This window comes from Rhinolophus hipposideros (genome assembly GCF_964194185.1).
Source record: "Rhinolophus hipposideros genome assembly, chromosome: 23".
Lineage (NCBI taxonomy): Eukaryota > Metazoa > Chordata > Mammalia > Chiroptera > Rhinolophidae > Rhinolophus > Rhinolophus hipposideros.
In genome coordinates this window covers 11,305,653-11,331,048 of record NC_138069.1, presented here as the reverse complement: position 1 = coordinate 11,331,048, position 25,396 = coordinate 11,305,653, and the positions used below count along the sequence as shown (strand labels likewise).

The 25,396-nt window shown below is 36.5% G+C and overlaps 1 protein-coding gene across 8 annotated transcripts in view; it reads left to right on the top strand.

The window, feature by feature from the left end:
* The window catches only part of SAR1B (secretion associated Ras related GTPase 1B), a 32,354-nt gene extending 8,854 nt beyond the window's left edge, over window positions 1–23,500 (top strand). For 6 of the 8 annotated variants that reach the window (XM_081035158.1, XM_081035157.1, XM_081035159.1 and 3 more), the window contains 6 exons: window positions 5,533–5,608; window positions 9,249–9,368; window positions 13,015–13,080; window positions 14,619–14,722; window positions 15,739–15,870; window positions 18,191–18,830. In XM_081035158.1, coding sequence (XP_080891284.1) covers window positions 5,551–5,608; window positions 9,249–9,368; window positions 13,015–13,080; window positions 14,619–14,722; window positions 15,739–15,870; window positions 18,191–18,307 — 597 coding nt within the window. In that variant the 5' untranslated portion in view covers window positions 5,533–5,550 and the 3' untranslated portion in view covers window positions 18,308–18,830. Of the gene's footprint in view, window positions 1–5,532; window positions 5,609–9,248; window positions 9,369–13,014; window positions 13,081–14,618; window positions 14,723–15,738; window positions 15,871–18,190; window positions 18,831–20,066 lie in introns of those variants that run through there. The other 2 variants (XM_081035164.1, XM_081035163.1) reach the window with 2 other exon arrangements.
* The last annotated feature ends 1,896 nt before the right edge of the window (window positions 23,501–25,396 follow it).

Here is a 25,396-nt window from a genome sequence, read left to right as displayed (position 1 = left end):
AAATAAATCTGCTGACGTGTATATGTTTCCTTGTTTTTGACCTTTGCTCCTCATATGTCTTAATAGGGTATTCATGATGTTGTGTAACCTGTTCTCAGGGCTCAGGTATCTGTTTGTAGCTAAGTAACTTTTATTCTTAGTTGAGCATTTTTACCTCTACTTTAAAACGACTAACAACTCCTAGCTTGTTTTAAGGTTCTTAGAAACCACAACTTTATAGAAATATACATAATCTCATTATCTACTAAAGCAGAGTTTCCCCATATATGTTATTAAATTATTTCTCTTAGGACAAATTTTATAGCAGCAAATTACCATCCTTATGCAAAAAATCCTTTTTCCTTCAAGGCTTACCCCATTCTACCCTCTAAAGCTGAGCATTGCTGGGAAGTGAGGGTGAGGAGGAGACTAGGGAAATTAGAAATCAGTGCAGATTGGCCCTACTGTGAATGTTTTCAACCCCAGCCGAGAACTTGGCTCTTTTAAACAATCTTTAACTTGATCTTTTCCCCCACAGTAGCTACTCTAATCCTCACTCTGCTCCTCAGACTTTCTGTACACCCTTTCTTCACTTTTGGAGTCATATTCCTGCCACCTTTACTATACATTTCCTGGCCCTCCCTTCTAATCTTGCAGGAAGAGATGTACTCTCAGCCCAGGCTCCTTTTGAAACTTTGCCCCTTTTGGTTAATTCCTTCCTTTACTTTCTCTTCATCTTTAACTGCTCCTTCCCTTCAGTTTATCAACATACTCAAGCCTCACCCTTAAGAAGAAAATCTCATTTCCTTCATTTCACTTCAAACTTTTTGAAAGAGGATATCTCCTCATTGCCTCCACCTATTAACCTGCTGTCCCATTCACTTCTCAATAACAGCAGCAACCAGGTATTAAATACTTTGCTTATTTTATCTCATTTGATCCTTACAACACCCTGGGAGACTTTGCAGAAGAAACTTGTAACTTGTTCAAGGTCACACAGTTAATCATGGGGATAGGCTCTGCTGTGTTGTAAATACTGGCCAGAGGCTCTCCTGCGCTACCATGCCACTGCAGGCTGTTTTAACAGGCTCATGCTCTCATGCTCATTGTCTCCTTGTCACCAAAGCCAGCTATGACATCTCTACAGTTGTATTTGATGGGGCTAACTTCTTTCCACTATTGTCACTGTCTCTTCTAGTTCTACCCTTCCGAGGTTCTGTTGGTTCTTCCACCCCTATCTGTCCCTTAAAAACCATCTCCAGTGAGAACTCATTTCTTCCATCACATTTGACTGGTGCTTGAGGCAGGAGGACTTTAGGCAGAGATGGTGGGAGAACATTCTGATGTTGGGAAGAATGGGTAGAGGTTTGAAGGGGGTAAAAAAAACAGGTCATCAGCGGTGAATGGCAAGTGGTTTACTTGACCCAGAAGAAGCTACAAGTAGGGGCGTAGTAATGGATTACACTTGGAAAGGCAGCTACCGCGTTTCCCCGAAAATAAGACCTAGGCGGACAGTCAGCTCTGGTGTGTCTTTTGGAGCAAAAATTAATATAAGACCCGGTCTTATTTTAATATAAGACGGGGTCTATAATATAATACCAGGTCTTATATTAAATTTTGCGGGTGGCCAGATGGCTCAGTTGGTTAGAGCGCAGGCTCTCAACCACAAGGTTGAGTGTTTGACTCCTGCAAGGTATGGTGAGCTGCGCCCCCTGCAACTAACAACCAGACCTGGAGCAGAGCTGCGCCCTCCACAACTAAAATTGAAAGGACAACTTGACTTGGAAAAATCCTGGAAGTACACTCTGATCCCCAATAAAATCCTGTTCCCCTTCCCCAATTAAAAAAAAGGAATTTAAAAAAAAAAAAATTTTTGCTCCAAAAGATGCATTAGAGCTGATTGTCCGGCTAGGTCTTATTTTCGGGGAAACACGGTAGAAGGTAGCTAGTAGAAGCTCTGGAATACTGGACTGGGAGTTTGATTGAATCATTTCTCAGCTCACACATGTCCAGTAGCTCTTTATCCACATGTATAGGGTAGCCACATAATTTGAAACCTAAATCAGGACCCGTTTGAGAGTAAAAGGAAGCAGTATTAATTACACTGAGATAACTGCTGAGAATGTCCCCAGCAAACTGGGAGTTATAGTCACTCTGACTATACAAGTGACACCCAAGATGACATTTTGATGAAACTGTGTGGAGGGCATGCAGAGATGGGTAGAAACAAATTTTGAGGTTAAGATGGTAGTTTAGAAATGTGACAAAAGGTTCTTCATTAGGTGGCTCCTGTAGGAATCAAATAGTTTGAGACTTCACCGCAGAAATTCATAGAATTGGGGAATAACTGGATGTGGGATGTGAGGGAGAGAAAGGAATTACATGTTAGAGTTGTGAGCTGGAGTGATTTAAAGATGGTACATAATCAGTTAAATAAATTAAACCGTTAAAACTATTTATTACAAAGCTTTTGAGAGCCACTGCAATGTAAGGGAAACGGCATGGACATGAAAATCAGAAAGACACTAGTTTGAAACTTAGATGTGCCAATCAGTAATAGTTGAGTTTTAATTATTATAGTTTCAGTTTCTTCTTTAGTAAAATGGGAACAATAACGTTTATTTTGAAAGGTTATTGGGGTGGTTAGTGGTGACATGTAAAGTCTCTACCGTGTTTCCCCGAAAATAAGACCTAGCCGGACAATCAGCTATAGCTGCGTCTTTTGATGCAAAAATTAATATAAAACTATAGTAAAATAAGACCGGGTCTTATGTCTTGTATTATAGTAAAATAAGACCATGTCTTATATAATATAAGACCAGGACTTATATTAATTTTTGCTCCAAAAGACGCATTAGAGCTGATGGTCCGGCTAGGTCTTCTTTTCGGGGAAACACAGTAGTACTGTGGGCCATACAGTAGAAGAAATAATAACAGCAGCTAATATTGAATGCTTACTCCATGCCAGATACTGAGTGCTTTGTGTGTGTTAATTATTTAATCTTCACAACAGCCATCTCAGGTAGCTACTATTACCCCCATTTTATAGGTGAGGAAAGTGAAGTCACTTTCCTAAGGTAGACAGTAAGTGGTCAAGTCCTGGCTCCGTAGCTCCTGCTCTAACCTCTCGACCATACTGCTTACAGGCGTTCAATATATGGTAGCTGCTTGTTTGTTTTGCTTTGTTTTATGAAATTGAAAGACATTCAGTATTGTTTTTTATGTTCACATATGTAGGTAGCAAGCATGAAGACGAAGTGCCTAAATTTAGTTTCAGATTTGTTTATCACTCTGGCTCCGACCTCACTAATTTTACCCATTGAATTTTACTCTCAGTTTGCAGTTCCCTAATCCCAATCATATCATCTAACAATACCTGACATTTTGCTGTACCCATTCAGTTTCACACCTCTGTACACGGTATAACCTTTACCACCTTTTAGCAAACTCTTACTTAATCTTTGAGAGTTGAGTTAAACATCTCCCAAGAAACCTTTCCTTAGCTGCACCTCGTCGCCTTAGAACTATGGGAATAGGACTTTGGATGTAGAGACAAGCAGGACTTGTGAGCATACCATCCCTCTTCCTGTTGTATTTTTATTTTTATTTCTGTTTATTTTTGTTCAGTTTTTATGCTCTTATGATCATTAATCCCCTAGTAGCTTATGATTTACAATATGGGCATTTTGTTTTCTTCATGCTTGTGTAAGTCTTGAAACTCTATAAGGTAAGTTTTTACCACCCTAAATAATATCCTATGCAGTTTTAACATTTTGCAGTTAAATCACATTTGTGTCGCTAACTGACCTTTTTGAGAGACTATAACCTTTTTGAGAGACGGAGCCATGTTTATCATCAATATTTGTATTCCTCATGATGTCTAGTTCAGGACCTTGGACATAATATGAGCTCTGTAAACCTATATTGAATTAAATATCTCAACACACCACTATTTTATTGGACTTTCTACACTGAAAATTATGATTCTCTTTGACAAACATGTATCATACCTAAAAAAAGATAAGCCACTTCTATATGTTTTCTCTAACTACAAGTTTCAATTTCTACATGATCTAGAATGATAATAGTAGAAGGAGATGTAATTTTCGATTGAATAAAATAACTTCTGAGATATTAGATTCTTGTGTATATAATACACAGACACACACGTTGCTGTTGTAGTTCTCCTTCTTGTGATACTGACACATGGAACTGTTCACAATTTGCCAGTCACTCTTTCTTAATCACGAAATCAACAGTTTGCAAGAACAAAATTCTGTTCGTACTAGTTCAAGGGGATAGTAAAGGGATGAGGCTATTGCCAGAATCCAGGGCATCTAGTAAACACTGCTATGCCTTGTACAAACTGGAGGTAGGCTGTCTCTTTTTTCTGTCTCCTTCTCTCAGACGATATGGTCTGTTAACACCTTATCCTCTAGGAATTCTGAGTTTGAGGGCCCGTCTGTGTCAAGCTTGACAGCCCACTGGAATGAGGGGTAGTTCAAGAAAGCAATGTTGTATGTTATACTTTGTCTAAAGAATGTCAAAGATAGCACAACGCTTCAAACTCATTGGATTTGGCCCAAGTTTGGGGACTGGGTTTTGTTGTTGTTCAGCTCTAGAAAATGAACTTTGTTAATATGAAAACATATTTCTGTATATAGTACATGATCTTTCTTAAGAGGCTCTTTTCGTTTTCCGTATTAACACTATTAGTTTATCAAGCACGTGTCATGAAATGCTGAATTGAATTATACTCTGCATTTTCTTTCGTCTTTAGAATTTTTAACATTCAGTAATTGATTAAAATTGTTCTGCATGAACAATGCAGAAAGATAACAAACACAGAAATTTACCACCTGGTACCAACTGCTACAAAAGACCAAAAGAAATAGAAAAAGGGTTTTCACTCTTTATAGGTATAATCAGACTTGGAAACTTATTTCATTATTCATGAACTTTCTTCTCTTCTTCCTGCTCTTCCTTCCCCCACTTTGTTTTGGTAAATAGTCCTCCCTGCCTCCATTGTTTTGGTAAATATTCCATAGGCCATATGTGCTATACTTGATTTAATTTACTGTTGAATATGGATTATTTCCAAAATATTTCCTATATAACCCTTAAATGCACATCTTTATATATAAAGCTTTTCCATATTTAGGACAATTTCTAAACGTAGAATTCTTGGGTCAGATGGTATCAACAGATATATTATTGCCAAACTGGTTTGGAAAAAAATTTGCACCAATTTATATACTGCCACTAACATGCCTCTTTTACCACATCTTTTCTAGTCCTGGCTGTTATAATTCTTTTTTTCATGTTGGTTACTTTGATGGGCAAAGAATGGTCTTTACGTGGTATTTTAATGGCCTTTTGTTTTTTATGCATCAATATAGATCAGGTTAAACCAGCCTGGATTAGGTGTTTAATTCTTCATAGTAGGTGGTTGTAGTAGGATTATTTACTCAGAGTTGGTGTTTAATGTTGTTGGCATTTAATGTATATTGGTGTTTAATGTTGACTACTAAATTCAAAACACTTTTTTTTCAGACCGTATAAGATTTGGATATGTCCTTCATATTTGACTGGATTTACAGTGGTTTCAGCAGTGTGCTACAGTTTTTAGGTAATGTTGGCCCTTTGTTCTGTATTGTTATCCATTCAAGCCGAATGACATAAAAGTACTTGTTTGTGTAGAGCCTCTTTATATATAACCCAGTAGTTAAGAATGTGAACTTTAAAATCATACAAATATGTTTAATTACTCATTGTATCCCTTATAAATTATGTACTTTTGGGTACATTCTCCACATTAGAATGTGATAATACAGATAATATTCCTTATCTGTAATATAACAATAACAATTTCTATTTCTTAAGGTTGTTGCTAGGAAAATTATTAACAGGAATAGCTACCGTTTTTTAGCCAGTTTACCTAAGTGCTTTACATGCTTTGTCTCATTTAATCTTCACAGGAATCCAGTTTATTATTTTTGTTATAAAAATGCATGTTCTATAAAGTGGCTGGCATATCATAAATGGCGTTTTTTAATCTGCTAAATGAGACCTGTTTACCCAGCAATTCTGCCTAGTGAGCTTCCTCTCTTTATAGCTTTTAAAGATAGGAAAAATCTTAGCTTCCCATTCGTTTATTGACACCCTTGACTTGTCACCTTTTTTTAGTGAAACAAGCTTTTCATTAACTTTTATTTTGAGATATATACAACTTTGTTATTGTAATCATTAATAAAAATATTTCTGGTCTCCCATTTTCAAATTTTGCCCTAAGTTTAGTCTCCATGTAATCATCTTGTGAATTGGCAGAAAGAGAAGCTTTCATGTAATTACAGAGCAGTCAACATAGTTTCAAACTGGCCACAGCCATACTTAAGCAATGGTATCTCCTTTATAAATATTTCTTTCTCCACATAGTCTTAACCAAAGCAATAAATTTTGTTTAGAAAATGTGTAAATTTTGTTTAACTACTATATATTAAAAGGATAAAAATATAAGATCAAATTTTGTCACTATTATTATTTCTTAGTTGAACCTCAGTATTTGCAAATTGTTAAAAACCAAGGTGTTTTTTTTTCTTTTTTAAAATAAAATTTCTCATTTTATACTGGTCAAATATTAGATATCTCTATACTACCTCCAAGAGAATTCTTAAGTCACTTTATCAGAATGAAGTATTTTGTAACATACTTAATGAGCATCTGGGTCAGAAATAGGCGTTTTTAAACTATTATGCTGGGATTTGGAGTTGTAATAGGTTGGAATCTATTTCTCAGTTTACAGAACAATGAGTCTATGCTGAATTATGTTGAAGTGACTAAACAGATTGCATCACAATCAGGAACAAACAGGTTGATATGGCTAACATTGGGAGGCAGTGTACAAAAATGGAAATGAACCAAAGCTTTGGGATCAGACTTGGGTTCAAATCTCAGATCTGATTTCAGCATTTGAGCAAGTTAACTCTGAGCCTTTGTTTCCCCTCTGTAAAAAGGAGGATAATAATGCCTCCTTCAAAGAGGTATTTTGAGGTATATTGTTAAATGAAATAATATGTACTGGTGTTTAACAGTGCCTACTACAAAATAAGAATTTAGTACAACCCACTTTAAAGATTGAAGTCTAAATGTTGTAGAGTTTCCTTTTTGGAATCTTATCCAATACACTTACTATTTAAAAGTTAGGAGGGTAAGATTGATTGCATTGGTTAGAAACAATCTGTGTAGAAACCTTTTAAGAAATAGAAATGTTTAAAGAAATTCCTATTCAGAATTCATAAAGGGCAAATGTAGTGTCCAAGCTCAAGTAAATATGGAACAGTCTTCCCCGTAGGATCAGAATTATTGGTCCAGTAGGTGATCAAAAGATTAGGACTTCAAACAATTTACTGTTTAAATGTGTATAAAGAACTAGGTGTTATTTTGGCACGAACTTACTAGAAAATGGGTGACCTAAGCCTATAATTGCCTAATGTCTTTAAAAGTTCATTTGTTGACTGAGTAAATATTTTTTGAGCTGCTACTATATCCCTGTCCTCATATAATTTTATGGTTGTTAGAAAATTAAACACACGAAGAATAAACTTCAATACCACCACATACCTATTAGAATGTTCGAAATCCAGACACTAACAACACTGAATGCTGGTGAGGATGTGGAGCAACAGGAACTTTCATTCCTTGCTGGTGGGAGTGCGAAATGGCACAGACACTTTGGAAGAGTTTGGTGGTTTCTTATAAAACTAAACATACTCCTAGCATACAGTCCAGCAATCGTGCTCCTTGGTATTTACCCAAAAGTTGAAAACTTATGTCCACACAAAACCTACGCACAGATGTTTATAGCAGTTTCATTTATAATATCCCAAACTTGGAAGCAACCAAGATGTGCTTTAATAGGTGAATGGATAAACTGTGATACATCCAGACAGTGGAATATTATTCAGCACTGAAAATAAATGAGCTATTAAACCATGAAAAGACATGGAAGAACCTTTAGTGCATATTACTAAGGGAAAGAAGTCAATCTGAAAAGGCTACATCCTGTGTGATTTCAACTATATGACATTCTAAGAAAGGCAAAAATATGGAGACAAGAAAAAGATCAGTGGAGGTGGAGTGGGATAAATAGGCAGAGCACAGAAGATTTTTAGGGCAATAAAAATACTGTTTGATATTATAATGATGGATATGTCATTATGCCTTTGTCCAAACACAGACACAGAATGTACAACACCAAGGATGAACCCTAAGGTAAACTTTGGGTGATTATGATGTGCCGATATAGGTTCATCCTTGGTTAAAAATGTACCATTTTGGTGAGTGACGTTGATAATGAAGGAGGTTACCTGTGTGGGGATACATAGGAAATCTGTGTGCCTTCCTCTCAATTTTGTTGAGAGAAAACCTAAACCTATAACTGCTCTTTAAAAAAGTCTTCAAGAAAATAATAAAGCTCCATATGGAATTTTGCAGTAAATGCCAGTCTACGATAGTTTAGTCAACGCTGTCTGTCTTCTAGTTATCACTTTATCTATCAGTGCTTGGTTGATACATGTAGACTTACACGTTTGTTTCTTTGTTGTTGCTTACTTTTATGCAGTCCTGTGAATAGTTTAACCTTATTCTCAGGAAAATTTGACAATAAACTAAACTTCACTGCAAAAATTCACTGTAATTTTGATTTGGCTTCATAAATACATGATGTCAACTATTTTATGAGTGTTTCTCTAGTAGAGGACACATGTATTTACCCCTAAATTATCAAGGGAATCGGCATTTTGGCATTGCAGAGAAGTTTAGGTAACACACACATTCTTGACAGAGGCAAAGTCTAGTTTTACAATGATTTGATTTCCCAAATTATAATAGATTTAAAATAGCTCTTCAAAACTAAAAATAGTACACAACAGTGTCAGTGCACTTAATGCCACTGAACTGGACACTTACAAGTGGTTACAATGGCAAATTTTATGTTACATGTATTTTACCACAATTGAAAAGAAAAATTTAAAAAGTAAAATTAAATTAAAAAAAAACCCTTAAAAATAGGTCAGAAATCCAGGCTTATTCAGGCCAGTTTATAAAATCTTAAAGTTCAAATGATTAATAGGTGTTTCTTTATCAAAAGTCAAGAGTAATTAGGAAAATTATCTATCTAAACTGCGTATTATACTTTTATTGAAAGTCATTTTATTTGGAGAAATCTGTGTCAGATACCACTTTGACTAATCATAGCTCTTACTCTGCAGGATTATATAAGAAATCTGGTAAATTGGTATTTCTTGGATTGGATAATGCGGGAAAAACAACATTGCTACACATGCTAAAAGATGACAGACTGGGACAACATGTCCCAACGTTACATCCCAGTAAGTATTTTCCTCCGTACAGTGTTATTACTTTATCAAGTGATACCAATTCATAGGTGCTAACCAAAAGTTTTATTGTTTTGGGGTGTGTTTTTTTGGTGTATAAATTATGATCAGGTGATTTGACCTGTTCTCAAAATAGTATATTTTGAGACCCAACTCTTAGGGAGTATATTTAGATCTTGAAATGATACTCATATCTTCTTATCAGTTAGTACACCCTTCTCCAGCTAGAGGAATTAAAAAGTTATTGTCTCAGGGATTATGACATGATTAAGGTCTATCTAATCAGATATTGCTTAGGCTATAAATAGTCATTATTACCTTGTTTACATAACCTAAAGTTTTTCAAATTTTAAAACTGTACTATTTTAATCCTTATTCTGTGGATAGATTATACTCATATTTTACTGGTGACTCTCAAGTTATTAAACAGTTTTTTTTCTCATCTTAACAACTTCAACAGTATCTCATAGAAAGACCATGAAAGTATTCCAAAACACAGGGCATGTATTGCTATACTTATGGAAAGTTTTGAAAGAACTTAAAAATAATTGACTGTGCTTTCTTTAAGAAAGACTACCTGAAAGGCATTAATAATGACTCTGTCAATCACTTAATGTATGCCATCCTGTATATAAAGTTATGTAATAGGTACCTTTTGAGAAAGTGAAGGTAAAGTGACAAAATTATTAGAAAGAAGCCTAACTTACAAACAACTGTGACTTTACTTTTACTGTCGAAAAAAACTATGAATCAAGTAGACAGAGTTTAAAGACAACTTTATCCACAGATTAATTATGAAATAATGAGTGTGGCTTTCATGATGAGTATAAAATCGAGAACTAGACCCAAAAAGTAGATAATATGATAGTTTTTTAGTTCAGTAAATATTCAAAGAACAAGGAAGGAGAAAGAACAAAACAAAGTACTATTTTATCTATAAAACTGTTAGTGAAATTGGGAAAGGAAGATTTCATAAAATTGATAAATCTTTTTTTATATTAGGAGAAGAAAGTGGGGCTTGGCAAATAAGATTCTGATACAAGAACAATACTGTTAAAGAAAAAATGATCATGGTGAAATTGAGTATATTAAATTGTCTGCAAAAACAGCAGAATTGGAAGAGACTACAGAGTGGTCTTATATTAGGTGTAAGTCATTTTTTAATTTTTTGATGTTGCTCTCTTTTATTTATTCAATAAATATTTATCGAGCACCTACTTTATGTCAGACATTGTTTTAAGTACCAGGAGAAAGCAGTGGCACAAAATAGATGCTATCTCAACCTTCCTGCAACTCATATTCATTTAAACTTGTATTTTTCAATTAATCAAAAGCATATGTGAGAAAAGTAAATGTATATCTACCCTATAACCTGGCAATTCCACCGCCAGATATTTAAGAGAAATGAAAACATATGTTCATCAAAATCCTTGTACAGTAATGTTTATACCAGCATTTTTGGTTATAGTCCCAAACTGGAAACAGCTCAGATGTTGATTTAAAAAAAGAATGGGTAAACAATGAAATTCTACTCAATAAGAGGAATAAACTACTGATACATACTGATGCATATTATACTCATGGAAGAAGTGGGTCACAAAAAGTTACGTACTGTATGATACCTTTTATATAAAATTCTAGAACAGGCAAAACCAACCTGTGGTGATGGAATTCAGATCAGTGGTTGCTTCTGGAGATTGTCTGGGAAGGGGCAAGAGGAAACTTCCCGGGATGTTAACAGTGCTCTGGATTTTCATCACTCAAACTGGGACTTCTTTTGAGTGTAACCATAGTGGTAGTTTGCCAACCACATCCAAGCATTAATTTTTCCTTATGGAAAGGAACACACTTTGAACACAAATTGTATTAATTATTTATTCATTTGGCACTATATATACAGAATTTTTAACAAGATAAACTACTCTGGGACCTTTGCAATTATCCTGAATATTGACCCTTTCATTGTAATTGTAGGGGACTTCTGCTTTTGGCCATGAAGGAGTATTAGAGTATGGAATTGCCTTCCCACTGTAAACAACTAGAAAACTGGACAAAAATATATACTACAACTGTTTTCAAATATTGGGCAAAAGCTATCACATGACTCTGATTCCTGAGAGAAGGAAAACAAACTTTTTTTTATTCAAGCTTTATCACAGGAGATAATTTTCAGACCATGGTGCAGGGAGAGGAAACCCAAGTATAACCCAGTAGTCTTGCCGAGTTGAGGAGACAGAGACCAAAATTTGGGGAGGCTGAGGTGACTAGAATTTGCTTGGCAAGAGTACCAAAGAGAAAGGAGTTCTGCAGAGAAAGAACTCCAGAAATTTTCATAGCTAAATACCAATCTGTGCATGCATGGGGTAAAACTCCACCGTGGCAAAAGAACAATTTCTAGAGAAAGAACAATGTAGCAGTGCTGTTAGCTAAATAGTTCCAAAAGCTATCACGGGACCAGAAATCGTTCATGTTCCCATCAGCCAGGCTGGAGAGACCCGGTTGAATACACAGGGCATTCCATAGAGACTCCAGAAGGATGATACCTTAGTAACAGGGTTAGAGTAACCTGAAAGTAAAGGCTACTTTAGATCTGCCCTAACTAAACTTAAAAGCTCATCTACAAGCACTTAACTGCGTGCTAGAACAAAGTCCAACTTTCTTCAAAAGAATACAACAAAATCTAGCATCTAATCAAAAATTACTAGACATGCAAAGAAGCAGGAAAGTATCATTCATAAGGAGAAAAATCAGTCAGAAGAAACAGATCCAGAAGTGGCAAAGATAATGGAATTAGCAGATAAGGAAATTAAAATGGCTGTTATGATTTGCTCAGGGATTTAAGGAAAACATGAACATCATGAGGAGAGAAATGGAAGATATAAGACCAAACCAAATGGAACTTCTAGAAATGAAAAATGTAATATCTGAAATGAAAATTTCACTGGATAGGATCAACAGCAAATTAGATAGTGCCATTACTGCAGAAGGAAAGACCAGTGAACTTAAGTCAGTACAATAGAAACTATAAAATAAAGCAAAGAGAAAAGTCACTGGGGAAAAATAAATGAGGAGCACCTTAGTGACTTGTAGGACAATATCAAGCCATCTAGCAAACCTGTAATTGAATTCCCAGAAGGGAATGGTAGGGAGCAGAAAAAACACTTGAAGAAAAAAATACCCCAAATTTTTTATTGTAATTGTGTTTGTCATTAAAGACTGTCACCTGTGAAATATGACAGACATGAGAAAAAATTGTTTATTTCACCTGTATCATTTAAGATGACTTGCAGGAAAAATTAGTCAGTTGGAAGAAGCACTTGAATTCACAACAAATTGTCTGAATATATTAACATTTTCAGCAAGAGAAATATTGTGAAGGTAAAGGGACAAAATCTACCTTCAAATAAATAAGCGTTGGCTTGTGGTGGGTAGTGAATACTAGATTTGAATATTACCATTACTTGTGTCCTAGTGTCAGTATGAATTGGAGTATATCTAATTGTATCAAAGAATTCTTTTATCACTTCCTAAATGCTTGATTTGACCGTTACAATTATATTAACTCAAACATTAAGTAGCAATATGCCATGAATGGATTTCTGATTTTTATGTTGTACAAATATTTTTTATTTTTATTTAGCCTCAGAAGAACTAACCATTGCTGGCATGACCTTTACAACTTTTGATCTGGGTGGACATGTTCAAGGTAAGATTCTATTACGCTTATAGTAGCTTTGTTTTATTTTTAACTTAATAAAAACATGACCATTTCATTCATGAATGAAATCTCATCTACTCAAGGAAGGCCAGAGTAGACTTAAAATTTAGAAATTATTACCCCCAGATAAATGCTTTAAAGCAAAGGGTGATTTTCATGATACTCCTGGTCAATTTAAGTCTGAATTACTTTCTGTGGTAAAGCATATGAGCAAAATTGAGCCTCCGTTCTCTCTCTGCTTCAATCCACCTCTTGCTTATTGTCATAATCATGTTATGAATATGTTACTGCTCCGTATGACAAACCTTCAGTGTCTAACTCATTCCTACGAACTAAAGGCCAAACCCGTTGACATGGCTTTGGGGATTTCTATGATCTGATTCCAATTTACTTTTCAAGTTTTTATTTCCCACTATTCCCCTCCCATTCTCTTCACTTTAACCAAACCAGACCCTCTTGGTGTTCTCCCACGTCTGTGCTTTTGCTCATGCCATCCCCACCTGCGCACGAATGACCCACCTTCGGGGCCCAGTGTAAGTGCTGCTACCTTCCCTAAGAGTTGCTCCCAGTTGGGAGTGCTCTCAGCTATACTTCCAGCATTTAGTACATTCGTGTACACATCTGCAAGTTTCGAAAGATTGTCTTATCTCCTCTCCTGAACTTTCTGGAACTAAAACCCTCTTCATTTTTTATATCCCCAACAGGACTTGGCAGTACCCAGCACATAGTAATTCATAAATAAGTAGTACAAAATTGGTAGGCATTCTAAAAATCTTGTGATATACAGTTGAAAAGATTTTAAGTGGTTGTGGCTAGTGAAAGAACATTTTAAATATGTGTAATAATTGTTTGAAATATATGTAATTTCTGGAATATAACGATTCGAGAGAATTAGAACCTATTGGAGCTTATATGAGACTTCATTTCTTTATTGTTTTTAAGATAGGTCATACAACTGAAGTCAGAGAAAAAAGATATTTTCCTCTGGGGTATCCCAAAAACTGTTTTCTCTAAAAAAAAATGTCATGGGAAAAATTACCCTAATGGTTTCAAAGACTTTAGTTAATTTCTGTTATAAGTAGAACAGTTTGCTTTTATTTTTTTAATTTAACAAGTCTGTACTTGATACTAATTTCCTTCTGCCACTGACTCCAAATTTATCACTGGCCAAAAAAACCCCCAAACCTGATAAACTAGAAATGTCAGAAAATGAATACTGCATATAAAAATATTAGTGGTTCTCCAATGAACTTAATGTGCATCATTGTCCATTGATAGCAGATATTAATTCTACTTCTAACATGGGAAAATTGGGGCACACAGTAAAGTATTTGACTTGCCCACAATCAAGGAAAGCCTGAAATTTCTTCTTCTGGAAAGATTTTGGCAACATTTGATAAAAGATTAAGTCTGTAGTGAAGTTGCTGCAGCTAAGAGATAACTACACTTGATATCTTAACACTTTCATCAACCATCCGCTAGTTTTGACCAGCAAATAAAATGTAACTCCTAATTGTTTTTGTTAGCTCGAAGGGTGTGGAAAAACTACCTTCCTGCTATCAATGGCATTGTATTTCTGGTGGATTGTGCAGACCATGAAAGGCTGTTGGAATCAAAAGAAGAACTTGTTGTAAGTTAAATAATTAAAACTAAACATAGTTGTATCACTCTGGTAAGCTGAGGAAATAGGTTGCAGATCCTAGGTATCAGTGCAGCTTTTCTGATGTAACTCCTGGCAAATTGTGGGGCTCAGTGATTACTTAGGATGCAGAGGGAGTAGCTATTGAGGAAGTGCTAACACAGGCTCGCTTCCTCAAGACTTGAGTCACTCTGTGAAAAGTGTACCCTTGTAGGCTATTTTATGTCTGCTATATTCCTGGAGTGACTTGATCTTGAGTCCCTGGTCATCCTAGGATGCCAGTTTCTTAAGGAGTTGGCTAGAGCCTGGAAATGGTATAACATGTTGTCTTTGTCACCACTCCCAGGAGTGAGCAGGACTATGTGTAGTTAACCCCTCATCCCTCCCCCAGATCAGATGCTTCATAAAGGGGCTCAGGAGCAGTAGGCAAGGCCAGTGCCGAGTCTGGGGCCACAGAGAGAGCAGGTCCATGATGTGACAAGGCTCACCTTACCTGACCATGCCTCTGCCCAGAGCAGGCAAACAAATACTTGTTCATGTGAAAAAGTCCGGGTAGGTTCTATGGTCATGGAACAGGGTCAGGAAATTCCTGATCCTCCTTTATGCCACACACTGTGCATGTTACCTCATTTAATTCTCTGATCAACTCCATGAGGTAGGTGCTGCTATTCCAAATTCCCTTTGAACTTCGGAGAGGCTTATTTGTCCAAGATCTCACATCTTAGAAGCCCCAGAACTAGAAATGAAACCAGGTCTGCCCGTTTTCAAGGTGTTGGCTCTAGTCACTGTACTTCACCAATTGAGCACAGTGAACATCTACAGAAGGCTTAGGGAGAGAAGAATTGAGCTGGTGGGTTCATTGAGCTCACTTTAAAATGTAGGAGAAAGGTGGCAAAACTAACACGTTATGTTAGAGAATGAGTCCTTGATACACATTTGGTATCTTGTCAAAATAAGCCCTTCAGATGGTTTCGTATCAACACCATGTATTTTTTTTTTCTTTTCAGTCACTAATGACCGATGAAACCATTGCTAATGTTCCTATACTGATTCTTGGGAATAAGATCGACAGACCCGAAGCCATCAGTGAGGAGAGGTTACGAGAGATGTTTGGTTTATACGGTCAGACGACAGGAAAGGTAAAGGGAAAAGAACTGTCAAGTGTGAATATTTCGTTCAGTAGTATAAATGTCTTTTATTTATTTTTACTTCCGAAATAGTTTATTCCAACACTATCCCTAACAGTACTCGTGCATATTAGTCCAATTGGGACAGTCTGGCTTTTGAAAATTGAGTTATAGTTTACATATGACATTATATTAGTTTCATGTGTGCAATGAAATATCTTAAAATTATTATTATCAAGCTCATTATCTTTCTTTGTTGTTAAAAACTATCATTTACTCAATATTACTAATCATCAGGGAAATGCAAATCAAAATCACACCAGTCCGAATGGCTATTATCAAAAAGTCAACAAGTAACATGTGTTGGCAAGGATGCAGAGAAAAGGGAACCCTGTGCACTGTGTGTGGGACTGCAGATTGGTGCAGTATGGAGATTCCTCAAAAACTTAAAACAGATCTGCTTTACGACCCAGCAATTCCACTTCTAGGTATTTATTGGAAGAAAACGAAAATGCTGATTTGAAAAAATACCAAGGTGCCAAACAAATGTATACACATTTTTAGAAATGTTATCTATGTATTACTTTCTGAAGTTGAATTATGTAGCAATGTGTAATATGACGTTCGCTTAAAAGATGGCATTAATTAAACGAATGCTAGTGTCATTCATTGTATTACAATTTTAACACGTTTTTTTCCATTTTGAAAATGTGTATGCATTTTTTGGCTCCATTGTATATGCAGCCCTGTGTTCACTGCAGCATTACTTACAATAGCCAAGATATGATGTCCATTGATAGATAATTGGATAAAGATGTGAGACACACACCCACACATACTGTGTTTCCCCTAAAATAAGACCTAGCTGGACAATCCGCTCTAATGCATCTTTTGGAGCAAAAATTAATATAAGAGCCAGTATTATATTATATTATATTATGTTACATTATATTATTATTATATTAAACCCGGTCTTATATTACAGTAAAATAAGACCGGGTCTTACATTAATTTTTGCTCCAAAAAATGCATTAGAGTTGATTGTTTGGCTAGGTCTTATTTTTGAGGAAACAGTACACACACACACATACACACACACTCACACAGAGTAATAAAAAAGAATGAAATCTTGCCATTTGTGACAACATGGATAAACTTAGAGGGCATTATGTTAAGTGAAATAAGTCAGACAGAAAAAGACAAATACCGTATGCAACCTAAAAAAACAAACAAACAAAACAAAAACAGACTTATAAAACATACCAAAGGGATGGTTGCCACAGGGGTGGGGGGTGGGGGATGGGTGGAAAAGGTGAAGGGGAATATAGTCAATAATATTGTGATAAGTTTGCATATTAACGGGTGTTTAGTAGAATTAGTGGGGTGGTCACATTGTCAAATCACTATATTGCACATCTGAAACACATATAATTAATATAATATTGTATATCACCTAAACTCAAATTTAAAAGAACTGGTGTTTATACATTTGTGTCTTTTGTAATATCCTTACAGGTGTTCTTTCTATCACTGAATGAGAACTTTTCATGGTGATGACAAAAATGTCAAATCTCACGCTTATGGGAAACTAAATGAAAATTTTCAGCCTTATTTATCATCAATTCTCAGAATTAGCCCCCAAATAATACACTTGAGTGTTTAAACAAACCAGTGTGTATTTAACCCCCAGTTCAATGGTTAGGCCCTGACTTAACCAGAGAGAAAAATAAAATGTCAGCTTGGGCATAGGAGTGTTTGGGGGTTTTCTGAACATATACTTAATAGTAAGCTTTAAGATGCATTATTTTTTCATTCATTTCTACTGGGGTTTGTTTGGGAGAGGGACCTTAGTATTGAAAAATCCCATTGTCTTACAAACAAAATTTCTTGGTTTACATATACCCTTTCAGTATAGAGATACTGCAGCCTACGGAAGGAGATTTTTATGTTAGACAAGGTAGACTTTGGTCTGTTTCTGCGTCTTCTTTTTAATAACTCAATTCCATATTAATTTTAGGAAATGCCTTGTTTAGTCTTAAACCTACTCAGAATGCTCGTTCTTAACATTTGTGAAGCCAGTTTGGGTAATTATTGTCTAAGTTAGAGATTATTTTCATTCTTGTGTGCCTCACAAGCCAGCCTCTTTCCCGTTCTGTCCTAAAGTAGAGAGAAGTAGGCTTCCTGTGTGTTTAGGGGACTGCAACGCCAAACAGCCATGGCTTTATCTCAGTCACCTTTTGTTCTCGGACATATAAAAGCTACAGTTCTACTGGGGATGGAGCTCTTATTTCATCAAGAGGTCGCTGAATGTAATATCTGCCTTCTCTTCTAGGGCAGTGTATCTCTGAAAGAACTGAACGCCCGGCCCTTAGAAGTTTTCATGTGCAGTGTGCTCAAAAGGCAAGGTTATGGAGAAGGCTTCCGCTGGATGGCACAGTACATCGATTAACACCAGCCTGCGTCGGGCCCAGGTCTCGCCACTCAGGCCTACTCAGAGATTTGATTGCTAAACATGCATAACTTGAATTCAATAGACTTTTGTCGACTAGAAAACAGGTTTTTTTAGATTATTAATATTATATCAACTTAATCTGAGTGAGAATTGAAAAGTGATTCAAGTAAGTTTAACTATCACAATGTTAGCTTTCTAATTCCATAAAGATAATTAGTTTTTACAGTTTATAATCTGTGACATTACCCCCAGCGCCATTTATAAAGGGCAACTTTCCAGCAGCACATTTGAAGCACTTTTTAACAATATGAAAGTACAAATATAAACCATAATTAAAAGCTCATCATGTTAAAATTTTTATGTACTTTTTTGGAACTAGTTTTTAAATTGTAGATTATATGTCCACCTATCTTAAGTGTACAGTTAATAATTAGCTTATTGATGATTGCATGATGCCTTACAGTTTTCAATAATTTTTCTTATGCAAACGTCATGCAATAAAACAAACCCTGATGTTTGGCATCTTTGTTGGGCAAATGTTTCATTTTAATGTGTCTTACCTAGCTAGTATGCTCAGTACGCTCTGAAAATTTGAGTGTTTAATACTATACATTTGAGGTGGTTGTTGGGAAAGGAGTTTGCTTCAGAATATTTAGAATAATAAGTCCTGAGAGGCTTTTGCATTTACCAGGAGACAAGTTGTGCTTGGTCATACCTTATCCCACGTTTCTCTCTGAATCATGTGTATTTTTACCAGTAACACTACCAGTGCCGATAGGGTCTGTCTCCTAGTCACTGTGGGATTGACCTTTGGAAGACAAGCACATCTTCTGGGTCAACACGAGGTTGATTTTTGGTTTGATGGGCTCTATAGCTCAATTCCACTTGTCTAATTCTGAAGCGCACCCATTTCATTGGTGCCTGGTTTGGTATTCTGTGCCTCTTCACCAAACGTAGTGACAGGCACCAGTCATCCCACATTTAGAGGTACTCCCAGTCTCTTTATACTTAATGGTACTTCCCAGGACGAGTGACAAGTAGGATCTTGTGCACAGTTTCATTGCGGAGGCCTGCGTATCTGAGGAAAAAGCCTGTTCTGCTGCAGTTAGTGAGATGTGTGGCGATTTTGCTCCTGTCCTATAGCTCTTGCATTCTTTGTTATATATTATGGTAGATAGAAAATGAATGCTTGTGTTTCGTTTTCTTATTTCTTAGCTCCTCTCAGCTAGCTCTTACTTTCCTCTACAAAGGCTTTTATTTTTAGATATAATACTTGCCATATGACAGTGTCTGCAAGCCTCATTGATAGACTTAAAAAAATTTTGGTTAGCTTTTTAAAGCATTTTAATTTCCCAAGAAATTCAGTTCCCTCCCCCCATGAGTTTAAGATTCCCGTAATTTGTAAAATAAGATGAAAGATAAGTGCCAAATATGTATTTTTAAAGACTCTCAAGCTTAAGATTTCTGTCTTGGTTATAAGCCAAGATGTTATAGTATATTTAACTAATTCCATTGAGAATAGATTGCTCCAATTCTATCAAGAATAATTTTAATATTAGTGTAAAATTAGTGTTTTCTTTAGTTATTGTCCAAATCAGAGTTACTACAGTCCTTTCTGTCACCGGTAATGTAACATGAAACAAAGAAGAATTGAGGAATGTGGCTGGACGGAATTTCCAGTTAGCTAAACCAACAACGTCATTTTCTTAACATGACATTTGTTTTTAGTAATTTGGCTATTCTATTTCACTTTCAGCTTCCTTCTACACGAATATAAAAAAGTTTCTTCCCTGCTTAGGAACATCAGTGACACCGTGGGAAAAGTAGGAAATGACATTTCAGCCTCTTGTTTATTTTGCCAGCCATGTTTAAAGTACTCACTTCTGTTGTCCTGATAAACAGAACTAAGCCTTATTAAAAGCAACTGCCTCGTTGATAGTATCTGTCTTCAGGACTATAGGGACAGGCCTTTCTTCAAGCATTTCCTAGTATGTCTTGTGATACTTGAGATGTCAATTATATGTCTCATAAATTGGTATAAAGGACAAAGCATACTGGTTTCTCTAGAGGGGGAAAAATGCTTTTTGGTACAAAATATTTCACTCCAGAATTCTTATTCTAGTTCTCACACTGGGATCAAAGAAACAAAGTCACTTTATGGACCATATCTAAACTGTGGACATTTTCCCTATGACATAAGGTTCATACGGTCCGAACCTCTAGAAAGGAAACTGCACTTAGCAGCATCCGGCTCTCCTCCCAGCTCGAGAGAGGTGGGCCTGCAGAGTTCCTCAGCCATTGGGTTTACCGTCTAGCTCTGAGAGCACACAGAGTCCCTGCTCACCCTCAAGAGACCGGCAAGAAACAGGAGAAGACATAGGGAAAACATGTTCCCTATGTGCCTGTGCGAGTGTGCCCCCGTGGAGTGTTTTGCGGGTAAATGGTCGTATTGGGGCTATAGATGAGTTTTGTACCTCCCACTGTAAGGTGTGAGAATGTCATTGTTAATACTGTTGTATTTAGGTTAACATTGGATTCCATATAAATCAGGCACTGTCCAAAAGATGTTTTAAAATCTTAAATCCAAAACTCTAAAATTACAAAGTCTTAGCCCACTTTTATATTTTTAAAGAGATTCTTAACCCCACACCTATTTCAAAGACTGCTGTTAATTATACTTTTGGGTAACTAGTTAAATTGATTCCAGTTTATCTTTATCTCAGTGAATTTTTAGAATGGAGAGTACAGCATTTTTAAAAATTGGGGTATGAACATTTCCTAAAGTATGGTAGTCCCTCCTTATAGGAGATAAGTTCCAAAACCCCAGTGGATGCCTGGAATTGCCCATAGTACTGAACCCTACATATGCTATGTTTTGTCCTATACATACATAGCTTTCCATTTTAAGGAAGCACTTCGCTGCTTTTCTTTGGCATATCTGAATGTCGACATCATTACTCTTGCGCTTTGGGGCCATCATTAAGAAAAATAAAGGTGACTTGAACTGCAATTACACAGTTGAGCCAGCTACTAGTTGACTTAACAGGCAGGTAGTGTACAATGTGGATACACTGGACAAGGGGATGGTTCCCGTCCCGGGTGGAATGGAGCGGGACGGCAGGAGATTTTATCATGCTACTCAGCATGGCACATACTTTAAAACTTAGGAGTTGTTTATTTCTGGAATTTTCTATTATTTGCAGACTGGTTGACCACAGGTAACTAAAACCGCAGATAACGGGGCATCACTGTAAGTGACAAAATATTCTTCACCATTGCTTAGTTAACCCAGTATCTTTGAGTGCCAAAGATGTATGGATTCAGATAATGATTGCCTGCATAGATCTAAATGTTAGTTTTGCGTGCCTGTGTACATGTACAAATTTACTATGGTTTACAGCATATAAGCAGAACTTTGTGTCTTTTCCTTAGTTTTCAGCTAGCTCACTCTTCTCTGTAGTGCTTTCCAGTAAACTACTTGTAAATCATTAAAATCGTGTGATAGCTGTGATAATAGTTTCTTGACTTCTGAAAAATGATTTGATCAGCCGCATTCAAAATCCAGCATTTTCACAAGTTCCATAATTAAAAACACTACACTTCTAGTCCACATGATCTGAGATTTCAGAAGAAAGGTTCACATTTTCTAAACTGTGTTTGATATGTGATCCAACCTGGCATTTCAGTCTTGTTAGTCACTTACATAATTGAAGTTTGCAAGAATTTATTGCCAAATAAATTGTGACCATAGTACACTGAGAAGTACCTAATTAATATAAAGGGAAATCTCTCAAAACATCTTGTGTTCATTTTATTTAAAGTATATTTGGATCACTTTAAACATATGTAAAAGTAGGTGAAGCTTTAAAAAATCTTCAAGAAAGCATGAACAAATAGAGATTAGCAAATACAAATTCCTTAATATAAAATTAATAGGGAATTAAAGGTTTTCTATAAACCTTTAATATTTATGCAATAAATATAACAGTTCAGAAAACATATCTTCATTTAAGGACTAAATTCTCAAAGCTACACATTGATGTTTCTGGTCATTTCCATCATTGTCCTTTTTTTGAAATAACAGATTAGTGCTTTGTAATGATAAAACAGAAGAAAGCAACAAGAACAAGCTCTTGGAATGTGGGACTGGGCCTTTGTGTAAAGCGATTGGGATGTTGTTAAAACCAAGTTTCCACTCCGGAACCCTACCAGCCTCCCCCTCACGCACCCCACCCAACACCTGAGCACAAAGGTCCCCGAGTGTGAAGGGAATCTAGTCTACTGAAGATACAGTTCTGAACCAACTCATTTTGTCCCTATAATTTAGAACATAAAGTTGCTAATAGATTTGATACCACTGATTGATTGTTTGGGGCTTTGACCACACTTTTAAATAGAATCCAAAGTAATCCAAGTCAAGTAAGCAAACTTACTTAAAGTCAACTTTGTTTCAGAGTGTCCCCGCCCCAGACAGATTTTAGGGCAGAAATGAGAAAGGCTTTTAAGTGATTTCACAGAACTCTTTTTGGAAAAGCTGTACTGGAATGGATGAATTCTTAAGCATGCATTTCAAATAGGGGAGGGGGGATTAGGTTTAATTTTAGTTTTAAAAATTTGGAAGTGAAAGGGGGGGATGTGACAGTTCTCCAGCTTTTGACATACAAGTTGTCTTTGGAATTGTTTGCATTATCAAGTGTAAGGATTCACATCAGAATGGCCAACTTTACACGGGTTTCTGTGTTCCCTGGTGCTGCTCCCAACCTGAACTCAAGCAGTTGCCATACCCATATGGAGGCGAGAGCACGCAGGGTGAATGTAGTCACGTGTTTTATAAGTGAACAAAGTGTTTTCCACGGTGAGGCCTTCAGTATTTGACTGAATGCAGAGTGTTGAAGTGGTAAGTTGGTGATAAGTTTTTCATCACTAACCTTGTTTGCACTTTTGTACACCACTGCTTGCACTAGCAACTTAGTGTGAATTTTAACAATGGTTTTACAATGTGTACAGATTGTTAAGAATAATTTATATAAAGATGTTTCTGTTTACCTTTATGTATTTTACAAAGAACTACAATAGATGGTTAAATGTTCTTGAATTGTGTTTGTATGTTATTTTTATTGTATCATCTCGTCACCCCCTGTGAATTTGAGTTGTCAGGAACAGAAAAATAAAATGCTAACCTGGTCTTTGAAAAACTCTAGCATCAAGTTCCATTTTTATCATCCAATTGTAATTTTCATTTTGCTCATTAGAAATTTCTTGGACTTTGAAATGATGAAGGAAATAGACCTTTCCCTTCATATAAGAATTCCAAGGAAACTTAAGTACTAAGTCCCAATTTGCCTTGCAAGACTGAAAACTAATGGGTACACTGAAGTAGGACTTACTCAATGCTGACTCCAGTGAAATGGGAAAAATACGGCAACCAATGGGCTTTATCAACATCAAGGTTCCCTAACTTTAGTATGCATTAGAATCTCCTGGAGAGCTTTAAAAAACACACACAAAAAAAAATCCCACCCAAGTTGTGATTCAGTAGAGCTGGGTGGAAGTGGAAGGCAGAAATCTGAATCGAACAAGCTCTCAGGTTTTCTGATGCCAGAGTGTGTGGATTTTTCATTTAGGAGAAACAGTGTTAGGATAATTCTAAATAGTGATATAACTAAATGATCCTTGGCCAATCAGTGAAGAAAGAAATCATTGTGGTAATGATTATCAAAAGCTACTTTTGAGACTTAAATCCAAATATAAAACCTTTTACAGCCATCCCTTTAGCCTTCCCCGTTAACTCATGGTGCAGAATGACTACAAGCTTTGTGCTAGTTCTTTTAATATAACCAATCATTCTATTCAAATAGAGATTTACCTATGGACTCAAGTTAGTTGTTGAATTGAAACCAAAGTAGATAGAAATAGTAACTGCACTGAGGGGACAAATGCTAAGAAAATAAAGTCCAGTTTATTTAACTCATTTTCCTGAATTTAGCTGCATAGTCTTTAACTAGACTATCTGATATTTGTTCCAAAGGTACAATGCAAGTGTCAGCCCCAGTAGAGTACGGAAAGCACCTTGTTGGGAACGGTAACTTCCTAAGAAACAATGTAAATGAAGCTGTCATGCAAGGACTCTGGTCCCACTCCCTGCACAAGAACACAGGATATGGTGAGGCTAAAAAGGAACACCAACGGAGCCATAGATACGGGAGTCATACCACTATATTCTCTTTGGCAGCTAGATTGGAGATAAAGGGAGCAAACATCCACCAGTACCCCAACAAGGGGTCTTCCTGCACCCCAGTCTCACTGGTGGCTAGGTGAGACACAGGAAGTAGGATCCCCACTATCCGCAATCTGCCATCTACTTTTCTGCCTGCCAACCAGCCAACCAACCAATCAACCAACGCAGCCACAGCAGTTATATCAGTGGCTAGTTAGCTAACTGGTTACAGCTGATGGCCAACCAATCACAGCTGATGGCCATCTACTACCCGAGCCAGCACCTTTCCACGTGAGGCCAAGAGCCTGGAAACTGCTCTCTGGGACTCTGTCCCCACAGAAGTCCTTTGGGAACAGCTTAGAAACCTGATGATTAAAGACAAAAGTCCTAAAACAAAACAAAGTGCCTAAAACATTAGGCCCTGTGTCTTACACAGGTTCAACTGGGGATCCATAATTGACAAAAGTCAGGGCCTATATTTACAAAGGCACTTAATTTATTTAAAATTAGACACCAAGGCTCAATAACTTTCTGGCGATTATTTAGTAAACAAAGTAAGCCTTGCTTTGGAATGTGGAATTTGGGGCATTACGGCAAACAATTGAAGTTGTTTAATTACAGTCACTGTGACGTCAGTGATGGCAATATGCCATTACTGACAGGCTGGTAATGTTACAAAAAGGAATTGAAGAGCTTTCTTCCTTGACCAAATTGAAAGGGCTTGAGGTTAATGGGTAACAAATACATTCCTCCAGTCAAAAAGCTGAGCATGTGGCCTGTTTCATGGCTGTTGAAAGTAAAGAAGGGCAAGAAATAATTTGAGGTGAGAGGTACAGTTGGACAGGAAGAGAAACACTTGGGGGTCAAAA